Source organism: Apostichopus japonicus, chromosome 2 (assembly GCF_037975245.1).
Source record: "Apostichopus japonicus isolate 1M-3 chromosome 2, ASM3797524v1, whole genome shotgun sequence".
In the NCBI taxonomy this organism is placed as follows: Eukaryota; Metazoa; Echinodermata; class Holothuroidea; order Aspidochirotida; family Stichopodidae; genus Apostichopus; species Apostichopus japonicus.
Window position 1 is genome coordinate 28,825,823 of NC_092562.1, and position 22,728 is coordinate 28,848,550.

Genomic DNA, 22,728 nt, shown 5'->3' on the forward strand with positions numbered 1-22,728 from the left:
GAGGCTATATTTAGATCAGCTACCTCGCTCGCTGAGACTAGCATGCAAGATACAGGATGTGTCGCGAGGAGGCGTCAGAAGAGGTGTACAATTAAACCTGCAATGTACTTCACGTCCATACAGCTAGAGGATCAAACATTATAAACCTTAAGACAAAAATCTATCAAAATGTAGCTAAAATATTCTGGCCAGCTCTGAATTAGAACAATTATGTTACTACAATGCTTTATCTGATAAGATAATTAACCTAACTGCATGTATTCTCATCCAAGAATCAACTGGCTAATACAGTAGTACCAATTCCTTGAAATATATTATACAGTATAAGGGAACATTTACTTGTAACAATTTGCATATTTACAATTTCAAGTTTTGAACATTGAACAATTACTAGAATGCATTCATCCTTATAGTTACAGGTCTTGTGAAAAGCTTCAATGTCTTAGACTATGCATTATTCGCATCAGCCTATTGTTCTCGTCCATGAGGATTCTTTTCCTTGGGAATTTAGCTGTGCAAATTAGCCCTTCGGTAAAATCCAGCGTATATGTTCCGAAAATTTCGCTAAACTAGGCTAGGCTACAGAATATTAACATGTTGTTCAATTTGAACAATCAGTGTCAATAACTCTGGGTATTCTCTGTCACATTCGAAACAAGCGTGATTTGTAACTGACAACAGTTAATAGCATTGGTTTTTCGGTTAACTGTGATAGGTTTCATTCATGATTTATTCTTTTATATTTCACATATTGTAAAGTTTTTATTCCTTTTATATTTCAAATTTTGTATAAGTTTTTATTCCATTTCACATGTTTCAAGGGTTAAATTTCGAACCGGAAAGCCGGTAATTGTTGCTAAATAGACCGATTTTCGATGCGACATGCCCCTTCAAATTAATGTCTTAGGAACTATGTAAATACGTTAGAAGCTCCCACTGTTGGATACAGTATACTGGTTGGTAGGTAGGTTGTGGGGAGACAGGTAAGTGGGGAACGAAGTAAATACAGTATACTGTACTTCTTCATACTGTATGCGACACGGATGATAAGGAGAGACTTACAAACCTGTACATCATACTTGCACAACAGATACAGGAGATTCAAATTAAGGAAAAATGACGACATATTAAGTGGTAGTTGCTCAAAGGCAAGATTCTGAGGAAGCCAATATTACAACAGTTCTAGTCATTGTAATTGCTGTAAGAGCAGGCATCTTTACCTCTTAAATTATGTTGTGGAGGGAGACTAAATGTGGTTTTCAAGGGGAGCTTGCAGAGATTATTGCACAAATGTGTTTTAATAACTTTCCAATAGTTTCAGCATGAAGGGAGGGATGTACTGCCCCAGGCACTCAATATGTTTTTCAGAGAATTTGTTTGTTAAATGGGTCGGTTGCATGCTGATTTTTCACTTCCTCAGCACACAAACAGCTCTTACAAAGCTTTAATACAAACTCTGGGGATATTTAAGTGTTCAAATTTTGTGTATGTATATGTTTGTACATGCACTTAGCTGCAGTATTGAACTTTTCTCAACATTGTCTCATGTACTATGATGGTTCTTTGGTGCACAAAACTGTTCCACATCTAAGTTGCACTTGTTCAGCAATTTGCCCATTTTGCATTGCAATTAGCAATGTGATATAGGTTAAATTATTCCCTGAAACTGTCCCGATCCCACAGCTCCAATAAATTCCAAACTTACTGGTTTGGATATTGACGAGTGACGAGCTTACCTGTCTCCCCACTACCTAAGCACTCTTGTTCTACCGTGCCTAGAATGAACTTGTAACCTGTTAACAGTGTGTGCCCTCTATGACTAGAGTCCTCCTCTGGTCAATGTCCTTCCTTCTCATGAGACCATGTCCCCTGCCAAAGTGATTCCCTAGCTGAAGACCAGGTGCAGTCTCACCTACCTTCACCAATCAGACTGCCCTCTTCAACTCCATACACGTTTCTCCACTGTACCCCCTGACACTTGGTAACCCTATGTTGCTTTTTGTATTTTCCTCCGTCTCTCCCACTATTAACCAATGGACAAGATAAACAAAGAGCGTCACCCCTCTTTCCCCTCAGGAAGGACACCGCCACTGTTGTGAACACTCAAAGGGGGGGGGGAGGGACGACGTGGACAGACCGAATGGTAATGGACTGAACTGGTAGTCCCTTCCCTTCCAGGTAGTCCCTTCCCTCGTATCGGATGGTCAGGTAACATTGATGTTTCTTGTGCACTGGTATGTGTAAGCATCCTTTCAGTCTTTGCTTGAAGCCCACATGCCCAGCTTTCTGAGAAGAGGAATAATTAGTGCAGGGCTTTCCATACGGAAGTGATTGGGCCTGTTACGAATCTGAGAGGATTTAGGTTAGGATGGAACGCCAAAATCCAACTCTGTTTTGCATTGAAAGAATGAGGACCGGAAGAAGGTTCCTTCTCTCCCGAAACCTCTATGACTACCTTTTCCAACATAGCTTGTATTCCCCCTCTAATGCTAATCTCTGTGGCCCATAGGGGACCACAATTAGGACCTGCTGTGGTCCCGTCTCAACACTCATTACCTCTCTCTGCTTTGATTCAGACCCCTCTTCTACAGCATCCCTCTGGTCTCCTGGGTTCCCAAAACCCTGCATCTCTAATAAAACCTACTGAGATCCACTTTGTTCACGTCTCGGTACCCGTTCTCTTTCCTTTATTCGGTACGGACCTCCTAGTGACCCCCACTCATGTTCTTACTTCTTTGCGTCCTGGTTGACGCTACTTCTTTTGGCGACTGGGTTTTGGGACACTCTACGACCATCTCTCTCTGTCTCCAAGTACCAAAAAATGATCCTAGGAAACCGTTCCGATCGAAATAAGTATATAAATCCACACAAAAATAGAACGATATAGATACTTTAGGTGGTAGAAAGAGAAGGAACAACAATGACCAGAGGGGTCAGGTCAGAGAGTTCTCAAGGTGATAAAAGGTTACCAGTTCATTCTAGACATGGTACAACGAGAGTGCTAACATTATGGGGAGACAGGTAAGGGAGGAGTGAAGTAAATGTCGTAATTGCTACTTCTATACTTAGAAGGTAATAGGCAACATGTAGGGTGAAGAGACTATTATAGTTTGTTCTAAATTAGTTAAGTGTTCAAAGACCTACTAATAGACAGCCAAATAGTAGTCTGAATGCTGTATGACACTAGACATTATACACTTTACTCACCTCAGAGGTTAGGATGTACCAAAATACCTCTCTATCCATTCAGAGTAGTAGCAGGAAAGAATATCCTAAACTATTCCAGTTCTTTCCATCTAGTTAATCTTTATATACATTTGAACCATGACAATCCTTATATAAAAGGTAAGCTGTGTTGACTTCAAATGTTAGCATGCTGAGTGTACCATTCTTTAAAAAGAAGAAATTTTTAACCCTACTTTCCAAATCACATTCTGACTCATAAACACACGTATTGAACAGTGTTTGATTAAGTTAATTAAATATCTCACTGAGGAGAAAATTTTTGATTGCTGCAATAGAATATTTACGCTAAAATGTGAATCAGAGACCACTATTTAACTTTCTAGCATATTAATACAACGAGCAATAAATCCTACTAATGACCTTTACTATGCATAGTATAATTTCACTCAACATTCAGAATTAATAATTTAATTGTTACAGTGGGTTTGCAGTTTTTCATATATATTTTGAAATCTTTTATGATAATTTCAAACTGCCAAGTGCCATAATTTACAACTTGAATATATGTGCAGGTATAAGTTGCTATTCATAATTTAGGCAATAGTTCTCATACAAGTACAAAAAAAAAAAATTTTTTGGAGCTAGCCAAAATTATGCACTAAAAGCTGTCCACAGTGTAAAGTGACATGCTGTACATGAACCATATCAGTTAACATACATGTACATATATATAAGTGTAAAACTTATCACTGTTCATACCATGTAAATTCAGTTCATATGTATGCATGCACAGTTTTACAAATATCACTTCACAATACAATGACACACAGAACTGTACTGTATATCTCTGATCTCTTTATAAATCATCCTATCTAATGTGAGCCTCTCTCTTGGCGTTCCATACTGCTTGTAAAGTCTGCACACATGTGTGAAGTATTACTACTGTTCAGGGATATAGACATAGTAGGCGGCCTACACCATAGCTGCAGCTTTGTCAGTTCTAATTACCTCATCTCCACTTTACTATCCAGTAGCACTGCTGTATGTAAGCATCAACACTGCTGGATGCCTTCAACCCCCTACTGCAGTGAGAAATTTTCAATCTCAACTAACTAACTGTTCAAAACATATTCCGGAATGCATACATGTATACATGTGTCAATAGCATACAGCATGTCTTTATCAAGTAGTTATCAGCAGTAAGATTAGTTGCAAGTTACAGACCTTGTGTAAATTGGCCTACTGTACAGTAAATATACTGTATCCCAATTTCTGGTTCTTTAACTTTTGAATTGAATTTCAGAAAGTAGCTGCATCAATGGAAGTATTAACCATGGCCCTTCCATTCAGTTAATTAATGCAGATTTAGGCTAATTACACTACTACACTTAATGAATTTAATTAAATATGCAGGATTTTAAGGCAATGCTAAGTGTACATACAGTTTCAGTACTACAATGCTTTTTAACACATTTCAGTGTAAAATTGTACGTGTTTCACACAACAATTATCTTCACCTTCACTCTAGGCCTCACGGTACAGCCAGCATGCTAAGGTTGTGGGGAGACAGGTAAGCGAGAAGCGAAGCAGATTCGGAAGGATCTGCACAAGAGAAGAGTCCTGCTAAATTATAAACAGTTAATAGGATAGGTAGATGGTAAATGCAATAAGTGCAATAGCAGAGTTGAGACAGGTAAGGGAGATGCACAGTAAATTAATTCCCACAATAGGTGAAGTTGTTAATTATTATTATTATTATTTTTACCAAATTTATAATATTTTTATTTGACCAAATTTTTTTTTTACCCAATTTTTTAAATTATTTTTTTACCAAATTGAACACGTTAATCTAAAATCTGGCTAAAAAACAACATCACATTAGTGGCAACTCCCTGGTTTGGGTACTTACAAATGAACACACTTACCTGTCTTCTACTACACTAAAGCACTTTCCTAGTCTACCAAGATGCCACTGGTATAGTTTTAGCACTGCAACCCGGTGACCACTCCTAAGGGTCACCAGGGGCGCAGTGCTCCAATTATACCAGTGGCATCTAGGTAGACTAGGAAAGTGTGTTACTGTAGTAGGAGACAGGTAAGAGAGGAGTGAAGTAAATATGGATTTCCTTTGGCTCAGGGTGACCCACCTGTTGGGACAAGATAAGGACTTGGCCACTCTATGATAGCCTCAAGACAGGATATGCAAATTAAAGTTTCCGTTATTTGGATTTTAGGGCTTCATATAAGTAAAGCATGTACCATGAATATTGCAGCAGAGTTGCTGATTGCAATTGGCGCAGTGTGTCCAGACATTAAATGAATTCAAACAATTATACACATGTATTCATAGCATGCAATAAATGGCTTATTGGACACAGCTGTGAAAACACTTAATGTAGGCTGTAATAATGTTTTTGCGAGGAGACTGAGAATAAAAGCAAAACAGAGCGTTTCTGACTGCAGTGCCTCATGTTTTGCTTTAGCTGTGCCACTTCTTTGCTTTAATTGTGATCTGGCACTTCCTCCTTCCCTCTGTCCCCCCTCTCCCTCTGTCCCCCGCTCCCTTTGTCCTCCCTTTGTCCCTCCCTCCCCTCCCCGCTCCAACCCTCCCTCCCCTCCCCCTCCCTCTGTTCCCCCCATCCCTCCCTCTGTCCCTCCGTCCCTACAGCACAGACATTTACTTTGTTTCCTTTCTCAAAAATCATGTTTTATTTGTCAAGCAAAACTGGAAATCATATTAGCTTGGATCTATCTATTCTAGATACAAGAATCTTCATCTTCTTCTTTGATCCTCTGTTTGCTTTCCATCTCCCAAGACGCAAGTTATAATTTGCAAACCAGACATAATATTACTGGCTTTTATATACTGTACAGTGCAATATTATTAAGCCCTGCATATAGATGAGGTGTGATGAAACAACGCTTCTGTACAGTTACATGCGTGTGTATGTTATGCGCTCCATCCTTCACTGTTACATGTGTATCAGCACTGGCAAATGCAGATCAGCTCTCATCCAATTGGCTACTGGAATTATTCCCATCCATCGTTGCATTTTAATACTGTGTTTACCACTCTGTGCACAAGTAATTCTACCTAGACAAATATATTCCAATACAGCTACTCTATATAGTCTGCTGTACAGTGTAGTTATCTTATGTATTAATACATTTAAATTTCTCAATTAGATGCATGTCTCAACATGAATATATGAGAATTAGAAAATATATATATTTTGAATTTTCTCTGCATTCATTCCAGGCGTGAATTAAACCTTGTAATTACCTAGTGTACATGAAAAGAGACAAGATCTTCCTGTATGTACAGAGGCATATATGGGAATAAAAACTAACATATATATACTGTAGAATAATAATCTTTGAAATATGTACCAATGAGTTTTATTAAAATTCTGAATAAATATTACTATGACTCAGCATACATAGTGAGCTGTACATATATACTGTACATATACACATTTTAATTTGTGTATTTGAGTTTAGTGTTCATTCATGAGAGTATACAATATACAGCATCTGCTAAGTATATATGTACTTATATGCAAAGGAATATTCTGTTTCCAATAACATGTTCAACATAAAATTACTATTAAAACTGATTTGGGAATGTTAATAAATATAAATAAATTTTTAAATATTTCAATCATAATGTTCAGTTCTCTTTTAAAGTACCATTTACATCCTTACTACTTATTATAACTCTAAACTGTACACTACTGTATCACTCATAAAGTGCATTGTACACAAACAGTATCACATGGTTGGTGTCTGCACTCATTAGTTCAACTAACTGAAGGCCTGTACACCACCACTTTTCAAGGCTGAACAAACATTTACCTACTAACTGGTAAGAATTATTACAAAACCAAGTACTACTGCATATGACAATTAAATGAAGTAGGTGTGATTTGATGAAAACAATTGTCAAGCCCATGCAGGTTGCAGATTGCCAAGCTAAAAAATAACCAAACTGTAGTCTACTGCATAAGTACTGGCCCCTGTGGTATCAATAGGAAAAGGTATGTTTTTAACAGCACTCAGTTGTTCTTCTGAGACGAACAAATTTCTGTTCGGACAACCAGAATCCGGCTTCCAAGGTCTGGAGCAGATGACTAGTTGTTTCCCCATCAAATTTTGACTGCATTGTGAAGTCTGAAACCTCCCAAATCAAGATCAAATGATAAATTGGTATCACCCTCAGTTACTCTGGAGATAGTCCTAAGAGACTAAATTACAGTAGTTGGAGACCTATCATCCACAGGAAGGGAAGTTTTACTGGCCGAGAGCTTCTGTGCTTTTCTGTTCACCAACCTACACATCTCTCCTTCATATTTGTAATTTTTTTTTGCTACATTTTTCAGACAAAGAAAATTGTCATTGGGTCAACCAGAAAAAAAAACTTTAAACTTTGCCCGGTTAGGATCAAATAAAGTTAAAAATTTATCAACCTACATATATAAGAAGTTACACTAGCAAATATGGTGCACTTAAAGATGTATTCACAGATATTTCTGCCACCTATGATGAAGTCAAGCTTCCAGTAGGTCAGGGAATCCAGTTTGCAAAAAGACTCATGAAATCTAGACTTTATTTCAATCTAACCAAATCTGACTAGATTCAATATAAACTTGAAAAATTCATTCACTGTTCTGGTTTTGTGCTTTCTGCACAAATTAGACCTTCATTTAAAGATCCACACAAAATAACCTCAGGGATATATTACTGTAGTTTAAACCAGCCACTTAATTATGGAAAAAACAAAAACAGCGAAATCAAACAAACTTGTAAAAGTGGATATGAAGAATGGTGATCTTAGGTAATTTAAAAAGAAAATACTTGTAGGCAAACTACAATGGCTTGTAGGCTCATATCACAGAGAAAGGAAAGAAGCCAGTGGCCTTCTTTGGGTTTGCTCCACCCCCCCCCTCCCAGTTCCCCCAACTCTTTTGCAGGCATGTCAACTTTTGATGTCATATCACGGACAATTACAGCACAGTGATGTACTTGAAATCCCCTCAGAATAAAACCAATGAACCGACTGACCTGCAGTACAGCAAACACTCATAGAGACAGAATGTAGAGACAGAAAGTACAGTAGTACTGGCACATGTAGATATATGGCCAGTACAGTGTATAGGAACGGAGTCTGGTGATCATGCTGCTTGGATGTGAACTAACTGAATGTGTATCAACACCGTGTGTGTAGTGTGTAATAAACTAGACATTCCAATAAGGGGCTTTCATGGGCCTTCCATATGTCTGACAGAGACTAAGTTCCATTAATAAGGACCCTACGGATCTTGTGATTTCTTTTTCAAAGCTGAGCACTGGCAGTACATACACGTACAGTAGGATGACTTTTGCTTATAAAGTGCTAAGACGAGTTTACAGTTTGTTAAATTGCTATTTTAAGTTTCGAGCAAATTTCCAAAGGAAACAGCAAGTGCTCATATATGCAGTGAAATACACCCCCCCAAAAAAAAAAAAAAAATAGTATGTATTAATTTGTTTCTCCTGAACTGTGCTATATTGTACTACTACAGTGTAGCAGAACTGGCAGATCTATACAAGTTATCTATATTCGGTCAGTATTATTTCAAACACAAAGTGCACAGTATAGTCAGTATGGTCACTGCACACATATATCTACATTATTTATAAGGCGCTCCAACAATTGAACACAAGACAATTAAGACTTAGCTGTACATACTACAGTAGCTGTGCACATTCAATTGTAGCACACAATGCCATTCAAAAGATGAAATACAAGATATATCTGTGCATTTTGACTATAAATGTACATAGGAACTATGTCAGCTATTGACCAGACCATACCCCGATGATAACTTGCTCGACCCACTCTTTAGATCTACTGTATGGTATGTAATATAGTCTATAATAAACAGAAGTTACATAATGTATGATTCCAAGGAATCCAAGCAAGCAAGAAAATCAATTTGAGCTGATAGTGTGATAATACTGTATACAGTAACTGCAGTGGCCTGACAGATTGTTGGTGTATACTGTACACTGTACAGTACATCTAGTGTAGTGTACATGTATAATGCCTGGTTATGTACGTACCTGTAGTCAGCAAAATTATTGCTTTCTTTGTAGCTGATAAAGTATAGTGTATATATATACCAATGGTAAATTACAGTCCGAAATAGATGTATCATAATGTTAGTGTTTTATTGATAGTTCTACAGTATGCATGTTGTACATGTAGCTGTGTAGATGGAAAGCCACTTTATGGGAGAAACCGGGCTGTCCTATAATTTCATCAATATTATATGCCTTTACCATTTATTTAATTCAGCAAAAAACCATATAAATGAGCTAAGATTCGAGGGTGGTCTCGTACAAATTAGCCCCTTCCCTTACAGTATTGTAGTAATTATGTCACTATTGAGTACAGCTGTTCTAGCAAAGAATCTAGACATCATCCAAGTTAGATGAACATTACCCAAATAATTGGCTGGATTTAAAGGGATCACACAGTATAACAGTCCAGACGTTTCATTCCTTCTGCTTTTAAAACAATTTTTTTATTTCCCCCTTGGAAGATCATACCATTTTGTTGTACACGATGTCAAATTAGAAGATTGGAAAATATACCTGCACAAACTTTCAAATATATATCATTAAAAGGTCAGCCTTTATTTCCTCCCAAATGTATCATCATCTGCATACCTGTATAATAGTAATACTGTACATTTTGTATTCAAGTTTAACACATAAAGGCCCAAAAGCAGAACACTAAGTTGCATTTATCTTGCCTGCCAAACCACTCTCAGTACTACTACATCATCATATATATAAGGTGCAGTCTCTGCCTCAATCATGTTTCACTGTTCGAGTCCGCTATATCTACGATGATCACGTAGTACAGCATGTCATCCAATTTTGTTTCTCGCCGCCGTTCATTTATGCCACACGCACGCACACATACACCGAGGACTGTATATAGTTATCAGGCCTGGATGTATGCACACCATACAGCGTGCATAAATTTTAATCAAGAGGCCCGCAGTTCTAATACAGTAGTGTAGTACTACGCCGCATCATCGTTGGTTCGTACGTTGGGGGAAAGATTTCATTCCACAGAAATTGTGGATTCATGACCAAGGATATGTAGCATGGCAAAACATGACCTTTTATTTTGTCGCTTTGCCGAGACATTTGAGCACAAAAAAGGGAGAGTGTGCGGGAGGGAGTAGCCTGTTTGTGATCCAAGAAAGGAGAAAAAAAATTAAATCTATTTTAGTTTCATATGGTTCACATTCTGTTCCCTTAAGAGTTAGTTTTCTATGTCTTTATTTTAATTAATATATATTGTATCTTATTTGTTGATTTATTGAAGTTTTGTTTATTTTAGTTCTTATTTTATTGTTACCAATCTTATCGTTCTTATTGTTACCAATAATAACTGGAGAATAAATAGATAAAATCTAGCAATGCTAAACATATGTAGCTTGGTGTTTGCACAGAGTTGTGTGGGACAGTGTACAGGTGTAGTGTTTACATGTAAGGATATCCTACAATTGTAACTTTGATAATTTGATATTAAACCTATCACACAATATTATGTATAGAGAATGGATTGATAATTTTCAAGGATTTACTTTTTTATGATAAGTAACTAGAATTATTCTATCAATTTTTTTTTACCCCCTGTGTCTAGTACAGTACTCTTACCTGCATGGCTTATTTAAGGAATTAGTGTGCTACTAGCACCAAACAGTCTGTACTATTAGTTATTAAAGCCTTATTGTTAGTAAACTACAAATTGTACAACCATTATGTGTAAAACAATGTGATCAATTACTTTACTCCATGGATGGTACAATCTAAGGACAGCTCACAAGGGCCATAAATGTGTTTAATTTACTCCATAGATGGTATAATCTAAGTCTTTTAAGGACAGCTCACAAGGGCCATGTATGTGTTTAATTTATCCCATGGATGGTACAATCTAAGGACAGCTCACAAGGGCCATAAATGTGTTTAATTTACTCCAGGGATGGTATAATCTAAGTCTTTTAAGGACAGCTCACAAGGGCCATGTATGTGTTTAATTTATCCCATGGATGGTTCAATCTAAGGACAGCTCACAAGGGCCATAAATGTGTTTAATTTACTCCATGGATGGTATAATCTAAGTCTTTTAAGGACAGCTCACAAGGGCCATGTATGTGTTTAATTTATCCCATGGATGGTTCAATCTAAGGACAGCTCACAAGGATTGTGTAAAGTATGTGACCAAAAGTTGAAAACAGTTTGGCAGGTATTATTATTAAATACTGTAACATCCTGATCATGATAAGTTTACAGCAGGTTGCTAGTTGTCTGTCATGAGTACCTAGACTAGAGGTACATTACTACAGTACTGTAATAATTAATTTACTTGGTTATGAAAAGATCCTTGAATTTGAAGATATGATTGTGTGGAGAGAACAAAGGGCACCAATACCACATGTACAAAGAGGCACTGCCATGGGCCCTTTTAATGGACAATGTACCCCGTAGATGCTAAATGTCTATGTGTATATTATTGTTCCTAATTACGTAAATTTGCACAAAACATGAGAGAGCAAATTTTGTATTTGATGAAGATGCTGAGCTATGCCTCTGGTGTAAAAACTGCATAAATATTGCATACATGTACAAAACTTCTTGTATCAGTACATTCAGTTCTTGCATACATGTTGAAACATTACATTTACCATGATTACCACTCGTAATGGAAACTGAGAACTTCAAGAAGAAATTCCAGGAAGAAGAAGTTCCAAGGGAATATCATGCAAGTCCTTCTCAATTCATGGTAAATAAGGGAGGAGGATTGATTGGATGGAGTCTCAGCTAGGGGTTGGGGGGGGGATGGTGCTAAGTTGTTATCAATTATTAGACCTGTTAGGTAGATGAGGAAGTGCATAACTAGACTGGAGACAGGTAAGAGAGGAGGAGTGCAGTATATCATTGCTTTGACCATAGCTGTTTGTAAGGGCTTCTACTGTAGTTGACAACTGTAGGCCACATGACAAAATGCCTTCTGTGGTTGTAATGCATCTCATTGAGTGAAGGCCTTGAATTAACAGAGATACATGCCCAATCCTCATTATGATATATATCAGGGATGTGCCCAGGATTTCCTGAGTGCCGGGTATACTGACTGATCGCCGTCCTGGGGAGGGTCTAAGGGGGAGGGGCGTCTTTTTTGAAGGTGCTCAAATGCTGGTACTTGTGTAGCTTTTTAAGCTGTATACACAAGTACTAGTTTTGCTAACAATTTACATTTTTAAATTTTGTTTTAGTGAAATTTTACGTACCTGGTAAAAGTTTTTAGTTTGTTTCAAAGAGACTGGACTGATTGAGAGCCGTAAGTTATATTTCTCGAATGCGTAACCAATGCATTATTAGTCTGTATGATTTTGGCATAGGCTAGGCCCATATATTGTTAGGAATGTCGGGATTTCAGATGAAAATAGTGCTGGGCGGGATTCACAATTTTTAAGACAGTGCTGGGCGGTAATTTTTTGTGCTGTGTGGGGCCGCCCAGCGTGGGCACATCCCTGATATATATATATACACTGTAGGGCTGTGTATTGTATTTTCAACAAAACCAGTAACTATGCATTTACTATTCAACCCTTGCCAAAATCCATGTTACCAAATATTTCTTTAGTCGCCACTTAACTCATGCACTACAATATCATGATCATGCACAGTGCTATATACTCATAAAAGGAGATAGTCTCTGACTGAACTAGATACATCAATTCTTTAACCTTTAATTGTTATTTAAACACAATTTTTAGCAAGATTACTCACATGGATCTTGTGCAAGTATATAGAGCTGCATGGCGTGCAAGTAGCCTAGAATCCTACTAAGTTAAGTACTACACACTATGTAAGCCTAGCCAGTAGTAACTTTGGCAGTGCTAACTAACGTACAGTATGTCACTCACTAATTAAAGTATATAGGACTACTACAGTATGTGTGTACTGTACATTGTGAGGAAAAAACAGGTTCGCTTTACTTTTGCTAAATAGCGGCTACATCCCTCTCTACATTGTCACTTAAATGCAGTTTCCAACTCAGTCAACTTCGTAGTCCTGGTAGATGGGAAAGTCTATGGTAGAGAGGCGGGGGCACCACTTCCCCCCAGGGGACATGTAAGAGAAGCACAGTAATTTATACATACAAATCAGAATTGAGGTGAAGTACTACCAAATCCTAAGTACACACAGTTTAGAAGGAACGAATGAATTTTTTTTATTTTTTTTTTATTTTTTTAAACGAATTAATTAACGAGCGAATGTATGTATATATGTATGGAAGAAAATAATAATAAAAAATAAATCAAAATTATTAAATGACTACAGAAGCCACATGAAATCAGAATCACTAGTCTCTAGCCACACACATACCCTACCTAGGTGTGGTGACTGCATAATGTCACTATCTTATATGACTACTGTAGTATTGTACAAAATCTTGGAAAAATGTAACATTCCCCCAAAATTAGATATTTGGATATATTGCTGATTGCTAGTACAGAGGAAATGACACATTTTTCTGCCCTGAGTACAGACACATGTTTGTATAGATTTGTGTTGCTGCAAATGGCATTGTTTCGGTGGGAATTTGATTACAGTATATTATACATGTATGTAGATTTTTATGTCCCACTGATACAATCATCTTAAACAAGCACTTGGCTAAAATTGTTGAATTCTAGGCCTGAGTATAATAGTCATCAACTGAGCAGCAAATGAAAGATGCTTCTCCATTATGGGATGAGATCTAATGAAGATATTAAAATATATACATGTAACTAGGTAAAATTTGTGAGCATTCCTTGAATAGGATATGATCATGTGACTGTATTATCCAATGATCAGGGAGGGAAGCTGTTAATCAATAATTATTAAATTAATAATCAGATCAGGATCTACACCTGTTGTTACCAGCATGTATGTGAATTACACAAAGGAAGAAGACGAAGAAAAGCTACAGCTGTTGTTGCTACTGTACCCAATGGACCACCTGGTCAATCAAAATGCTGCAAAGTTTTATTACTCACTTTTAGAGAATTGTATGTTTTCAAACAGGGATGTACTTGTAACATGTACATCTTATATACAAGGCCAAGTTTCTGGTAGCTTCTAAGGTACTGTGCATACTGTATTGTAGGTAGGTGAACAGTACAGTATGCTGAAGTGAATGGACACAGATCTCATATACTGTAAGGGAGTGCAAGTGAAGTACAATACTAATATGCATAGAGAGCATCTTACTCCATACATACTGTACAGTAACTGCAACCTGTGAGTCTTACATTATGTGTACAGTAAAGAGTACTGTAGGCCTATCATACTGTAGTACAGTATGACACAGTCAGTCTTAACACATTCATTGCCTCATAAAAGGGCATATATCCAGTGGTCAAGGCCTCAAGAGGCTCAAGGCCTGTACTGTAGTACAGTGACCTGTCACACCAGCGGTCAAGGGGCTCAAGACCTGTACTATACCACAGTATCTGCCAAACCTGTGATATCTTCTCATTGTAGCAGGTATTTATTTTCCTTGGTAGGGTAAATTTACAATTTTGCTGATAAAATTTGCAAAGCTCCAAAATGTGCAGTACTTGTAGTACAGTATGAATACAATATGATGTTTGTGGATCTAATAAAAAAAGAATTTAATTTTTTCCACTATTTGTCTATATTATGTTACATTTAATATGACTAAGTAGAGTAGAGTGGAACATACTGTACAGTAGCATGTGTTCAGAGTATGTATCACATACAGTAGTCCAACAATGCAGTCCACAGCACACAGATATCTCTTGATGTTGCGTGGAAATACATAAAGGGTAGGCTACAGTGAGGTGACCTACACTTTGGCTCTTTGACGCAGGTAGACTGCAGAATAGAATAGCATGTATGTGCACGGGATTGCAAAGAAAACAATTACACATTGTTACAGTACCATATATACACTAGTACATGTAACTTCTAACTGGAGTGCAAAATTTTCTGCAAATATTAATGTTTCAATGTTGTTTGAAGTTGCTTATAATTGATAATTTACAATATTATTACACTAGAAGTGGTAAAAACACTATTTAAACAGGGATTGGGACTTGGGCTGCAGCATGGTTACAACTGGACTGATATAAGACTGTCTGTTTCGGACTCAAACATTGAGCTGGACTCAGCCAAACCTGAAATAAAACTTGAAGAGCCTTTTAATTCTGGACTCAATTTTAATACAGTCAATATCAGTCAAATATATAGTATATAAATAAAATAGAAGTCCAAACAATTTTACAAAAACTAACGAAAGTGAAAGAAAGACAAAATGATCATAACTGAATTTAATTTGTGTCTGTCTGTCCGTCTATCTGTCTGTAAACAGTACTAGTGCTTTCCACAACTTAACTAGATCTTACTGTAGAACAGTAACTATAATTTTTGTACATGAGCACAGCTTCATTCACTGAAAGTGTTAGCACTCACATTATTTACTTAAAAACAGACATATACTTACATACTCTCTCGAGTCTACATTAGTATTCAGTCAGCAATGTTTTACTGAAGTATTCATCAAATTACTGTACATGTATGCTATTCATTGCAGGCTTACTGTAGAAGCCAAGGTTGGCTTATATTCAACTTCTAGCTTTCTCTTTAACCATGATGCAGTAATAATGCAAATTCCATAATAAACCTGCATAAACTCCCAAACTTTAGTCACAGCATGTATCATGCACAGTATTTGCAAGTACAGTATGCAGTACTGCCACATTATAAATAGGGAATTTCCCTTCATATTTTGGCAGTTTTCCAAAAGTTACATATAAAGAAAATTATCAAGACAAATTGCAAACATGATTGATCTGGTAATAATTTAAAATTAAAATTTTATATAGCATTATCGAAGGCTCAGAATTTTTTTCTCTCATTGAGTACACACTGAATACATCTTTACACTATATGTACAGTATATATGCAGCTTTCAAGACCTTTATTTACCATTTTGCGATGCAATACTGGATAAATTATTCGCTAGCGATGCATCTCATTAATGTTATCATCTGCCAAGTAAACGTTCAATTTGAAAATATTAGTAAGAAGAGATATAGAGTAATAGAAGTAAGTATAGTGGTTAAGTACAGGTGATAACAGATAAAAAATATGGTATCATTGCTGACTTCGTACTTATATACTGTACAGTATGACTGTACTGAGATGCTGCCCTAAGATTTTGATTTGACATATACATACATGTAGCCTTTTTATGCACCAGTTGGTGTGCACATTAAAATTAATATCATATGAGAACAATTTGTTACAAAAACGATTGGTTGTTTAGACCTGCAGTACACCAGTGTAGTTAAGCATGTCGCAACACTGTGTCCTACAATGGAATTCGAAGCAAGGCTATAACATTGCTTTTAGGCAAGGAACTTACCACCAAACCTTCAATTGTTCAGTTTACTTAGCATACATGTAACTCCTGTACAAACAATAACCAAACAAAAGAAAAACACAAAGATGAACTTTGCTGATACATTTGCAGTTTGACATTCCGTTCTTGTGCAATGCTTTAAGTCTGTACTGTGTTTTCGCATCATAAAGTGACAACATATAACACGTAACTTAACTTAGTCTAATGAAGAATATGTGCAATGCTTTACCCTACTTTGTTTTCGCATCATAAAGTGACCACAAAAAGCATGTAACTCTAATAAGTCTCACGATGAATGTACATGTATTCCCCTCTGGTTTTACTTATTACAGTATCATGCACTAGACCTGTGTATAAACTGCCTTCACATACCGTAACTTCAACTCTGAATATGGAAATTGGACTTGTTTGAAAATTAAGGCATTTTAAATTAATCTTTATCCATCAGCAGCATACTCTGGAGGGTACAAGAAGTGTCCAAATCAGTTTGCTGAAGGTGGGTCACTCAACGCATATAGGGTCCAATCTGGAATACCGTACGTCTCGTCAACTTGAGTTGAGATGTGAATTCACTTTGCACAGTGACATCTGTATTGTACATTAGCAAGACTTTCTAGTGTTATTACAGTACATATGTACCACAATTACTGTAACAACTAAGCAATGTTCAATGTGACTAAAGCAAAATCCAACAGTACTGTACTAGTTTCATCACAGGGAAAGTCAGTAACGGTTTTAAGGAAATTGCACTTTTTTTGTTTGTTTTTAACATCTTGTTATCAAACAGTTAAAACGTTCAATTCCTTGGTCCTATGTTTACAGTATACCTCATGGGAGGCTGTGGATATGAGAACGTCCACAAAGTTGGACTACAAAATATGTCTTGTTTGATATTCTGTACATGTGCTGTATGCAGGCCAGGCTCTTAGGAATCTGACTGTATACATATGAGACACATCATGTATGATATCAACAATCTTCTGTTCACAACACTGATAACAGGTCTTCAATTGTACTGCAAATCTACTAATTAATATTATAATAACTCCAACAGTGTGCACAAATGTACAGTAGTAACAGTAACATATGTATAGTACATCAATATAGCCTGTATAAGTTTGTGTTGATCAAACTTGTTACCTACTGTGCTTTGCTGACAGTACTGAACAGTACTATGTACTGTACTGACTGTACTGTCATGTACTGCACTGTACCTCCCTCCTCATCATCCTCCTAATCCTCCTCCTCCTCCTCTCCTCTCCCATCTTCAATTACAACCATTCTCACCTCCTCCAAATTTTGAAGGATTTTGCAATATATAGATCTCTAACAAAGCCACAGTGTTTGTCCTTGCATAATTTATATACCTGTACTTTAAAAATAAATTTGCACACTATCAAGAAGTGTTGGAATTATTGAGTACTTCTGAAAACTGTTCAAACAGACATGTTTACACCGATCGATTGACAACTATGTATGTACAGGTAGATTGTAAACAGGAAACAGTATTGATAAATAAATGAGTAAATATGATCTACCACACAAGCTAGACAATTATAAAATGGCAGTCGCCAATTAACAGAAACAAAGAAACCATTTTCAATATACACTACTGTACATATATACATGTACTATGTATATGGGCAGTAACTGTAATATTAGCACTGTACTGCATTACTATCGCTACTGCCTGTATACAGTAGTGTATACATGGAACAAGTACAAATAATGTGCGACATCAAATTCAGGATAGAATGCAATCAATTTGAGACAACATTCAAGGGCGACAGATACACTGTACATCTATGCAACCTTATGGACTGTGCATTGTATGAAAGTCAATAGAGAAGTTATAAATTCATTAATTTTGAACCAAAAATGCACTTATGTCTACAGTGATACTGATGATGGTTATCTCTCATCCATCCAATAGGGATGTTGCAGCCTACATTTGTGGGGATATAAGGCTGCCCTTGTTCCACGGATATCTCTGGCACTGAATTTCATTTGCCTTTAGGGTATCCCAACAAAGATTTATAAACAACATGTAGTACATCAAGATGAAGCCAAATGAGCTGTGAGATGCACAGTACAGTAAGTCTATATATATTAAATGAAGCCAAGAGATACATAGTAAGTCACACATACTTTTAATAATATGAACATTGTTTTTTTCATTTCATGAATGCTGAATACTTATTTAACCTATTCAGCACTCAGACTAAACATTTTGGAATACCATGGGAATACCTGTAGCTAGATGCCCATCGGACCTGAACGAAAAGAAAAAAAATTCCCCAAACTTACCTCTGTCTGAACCTTTCCCAGAGTGCTTGCCATCTTTCCGTATGTCGTCTGATGACGACACGTGTCGTAGATTTAGTTCTGCTTCTTCCTCTTGCCTAGACTCTTCCAGTAAGGTTTGATCTGGAGGAATTACAGTCGACTTGGGGCGCGGCTGCTGCGTGAGTTTGCGGAGAACCGAGCTCCCCGCCGGTGCGCTGTTACGTAGTCCATCAAAGTCATTGAAAGAGCCGTTCTTTGCATCTGTTTCTTCATCGACGAACACCACAGAGTCACTGTCATCGTCAGGGGCGATGCATATCTCTGGTCCAAATGTTGGAGATAAATCCCTTTCCCAGGTGCTTGTATCCCGAGGGGACAGCTCAGACGAGGATCCACCTGAAAGTACTTCACTCGCTGTTGCACTCCTAAACCGAGACCTGGAAGCTGCCTTTGCACCATCTTGTGGAGGTTGTGCATTGTTGACACTACAGTTGTTGTTATGGTAATCCTGTGAATCCTGCCTGGCGGTTGAAGAAACCTTACCCCCACTCGCATCACGATGCTTCTGAGCTGAAGATGGCCTTGGAATTGTTTTGCTTTTGTAATCACCGAGCATGAGTTCAGATCTTCTACCAGATTGGAATCTTCTTGGACTGCTAGAGGCTGACCTACTTTCTCTAGTTCGGTACGCACATTTTCCCACTTGCCTAATTTTAAGTGTGATGAGTAAACGTGATGGAATCTTCAGCAAAAGTGTAACTTCATCGAGATCTTTCCCACTTATGTCAACACCATTTACATACAAGATCTCATCCCCAAGTTTAATCAAACCGGAAGTTTCGACCATACTACCCAAGACCAGCTGGGATATGAAGACTCCATCCCATCTATCCAACTCGTTACCAAGACGAATGATAATTCCAATGTTTTCATCACTATGTTTTATGATTTCAACAGTCCGTAACAGAAATGCACCGCCATGCATCTCACGTTCCTGTACAACAGTTAGCCTAGGCTTATTACCGTTCAAGCTCTGACCTAATAAATCCATGGCGTCTTCGAGACTTTCTTGTGAGTGTGACATACCTACGAAAAGGTCTTTCTCTGCTGATTTTATGGCTAAAAATGTCTCGTTTGAGATTCCTATAACATGCTTGAAATCTGTCGGACTTTCAATTCGTAGATCCTCCCCGTTAGCAAAGCCTTCACATGGATTCGAATTTGTTAAATATGGTGAATATTGAGTTGTCGAATGAGATGGATGTGATCTGCTCGGTGCCTCTTTGAAATATCTTCCAGCTTTCCTTGACATAATTCAGTCATTGGTCTGTATCTTCACAGAATAAATGACGGCCATTTTCAGCTCTCGGAAATATTTGGAAACATATAACATCGTCTAAACTATCCTTGATATTGACAAAGTTCCTGTATGACAAGAGTACTCCGTGTGGATCCGATGAGAATTTACTCTCCTCGGCTCTGTAAGCCTTCCACATTATCAAATATGCTGAGAGATTCAGTATGTATCTCACTACTGTGTGTGTTTTGATATGATATTATGTCTGGAGCAGTTGCAGGTCAAAGGTCAATTCTTCTAATTAGTCAGTATAGTCAGGGATCTTCTTCACCAAGATGAATAATGCTGGGTGTTGCCGCAAAATTCACATTTTGTCTTCAGTTACATGAAAACTTGTGGCGAGCCACACTAGTATGTCGCCGAATACTGCAATGTGTAGTACGCTAAGATGGGTGATGAAGTGCAAGTTCATCGAGATCACAATATTCCATCGTAAAGGAGGGGTAATTTATAAGTGAAATTTTCAGTGGAGAATATTAACAGTAAATTATATAAGATATATCTTATATATATTATATAACGTATACGTTATAGTCATATACGTGACCTACAGAGAAATAAACAAAGTCACCAACAAATAGTAATGTAAAACCCATCACTGATGTCAATAAAATGCCATTTGTTTCATTTATTTGCTGCATGAGTTTACTGGATATGTTACATCCTACGAAAACTGTACTCTTTTCCTTTACCAAAACAAAATTGTTGTAGTTGGAACTATTTATGACGGCCACAAAGGAACTTTCACTCTCTCTCTCTCTCTTGTTCATTTAAATAATAACCTGCTTCCCCATACAATCCATTCAAAGCGCCCGCACACTGTAGGTCATATAGGCTATAACCTTTTTTTCAATACAAATTATAGCCTATACCAGTAATAGGATTTTTAATTCATCTTACGGGGGCATAATCTTCAATCCCACGCCCTGGCCCACCTCGAAGCATTACACTCAGACTTCATGTCAGCTACAGTCCTCCTCCCCACCCCCACCCAACCGCCCACTTTGGGAAGCACTATATCAACGCCTATGGTTTAGTGTAAATTCACTGTGTGATGGAACTGCTACCAAGGGGCGTTAGTATACGGATTAACTTTACGTGCATGTGGGCCCTCTCCTTGAAAGTATCATGTTAACGCATGGTGAAGATCAGCAACACGTGATTGCTTCATGAACACGGCGTTGCCCGGGGGGGGGGGGGGGGCTAACGTATTTCTTACCCAAAGTAATAATATATAGACATAGGCCTATAATCCTACTTTAGGGAACTACTGTAGTACGCTAAATCATGTCAGGTTCCACGGGTAGAAAATGATAAATTCTCTACAAATAATGAAATCACGACCATGTACTAGTAGGCAATAAGGCATGCACTCCCATATGCCATCAAAGTTACATACATATTAACCACATTTCAGATAATTATATCTAATTATCGGGATACTTTATATTAATATACGCATATTTACTCCGCAATTTCATGTGTATATTAATCATGTTCTTAAAATATGTTGAAAAAATTGAGTCATAAATGAATTTATTCTGCATTTCCGACGGGGCTACAAATTCCACTTCTTCTTATATTGCCACGAAAGGGTGCACCTTTAAATTATTGTTAGTACACCTTTTATAGCTTGAACTGGAAAAGGTATTTTATATTACTGAAAGGACACTTCTAAATATGGAAACGAGCCCTTTTGGTGTTTTTTTTTTTTTTTTTTTTGCGCCCGCACGATGCATTTTTCACCTAATATATGAATTGTGGATGCCTTTAAGTTGTTCTCGGTTTAATTGTTACCAACTTTACACGGTTTCTACTAGTATATATATACAAGCACAAACTTATTAAGCATAGGCCCAATAGGTCTAAATGTTTTAATAATTAAACTTTCACGCTTTCATTATTGTTATTGGCTTTAAAAGCCCAAAGGCCCACTGAGCGACCCACTCGCTGCGATTTTTTTTTCAGGCGGCTTACGTGAAAATTCAAACCCTATAGCGAGGTAAGCATGGATATGCGAGAGTTTGCCTACATGGGACCGAACTTGTCATAGGATATTGGCAACGTATAGTAGCTGGACCATATAGGCTGATACGCTTGTTAAACTTTCTGATCAAGTTAACATATATGTAAGTGTACCCCCAGAGTGTGAAAACCCTGGCCCAAAATAGACTCTTTCCTTGGATAAACAACAATAGATCATTTTAGTAAATGGTATATATACATATTTTTTTCGTGTTTGTAAATAAAAAGTGTCCTTTTGTTAATTAAAAAGTGCTTTCTCCTTGAAATCGTGAAAAAAAATGTAATTAAACGTGCTCGGTTGTTCAAATTTCATTCAAATTTGTAAAATGGAATGGATAAATTGTCCACCTCACTTTGCTGGAAAGTTTTCAGAAACTCT

The 22,728-nt window shown here is 37.2% G+C and overlaps 1 protein-coding gene across 1 annotated transcript in view; it reads right to left on the reverse strand.

The window, feature by feature from the left end:
• LOC139954912 (rho GTPase-activating protein syd-1-like) overlaps positions 1-20,522 on the reverse strand; it is a 45,441-nt gene extending 24,919 nt beyond the window's left edge. Inside the window, exon 1 of the mRNA XM_071954902.1 lies at positions 18,989-20,522. Within this exon, the coding sequence (XP_071811003.1) occupies positions 18,989-20,279 (1,291 nt within the window). The 5' untranslated portion in view covers positions 20,280-20,522. The remainder of the gene's footprint in view (positions 1-18,988) is intronic.
• Between the last annotated feature and the right edge of the window lie 2,206 nt (positions 20,523-22,728).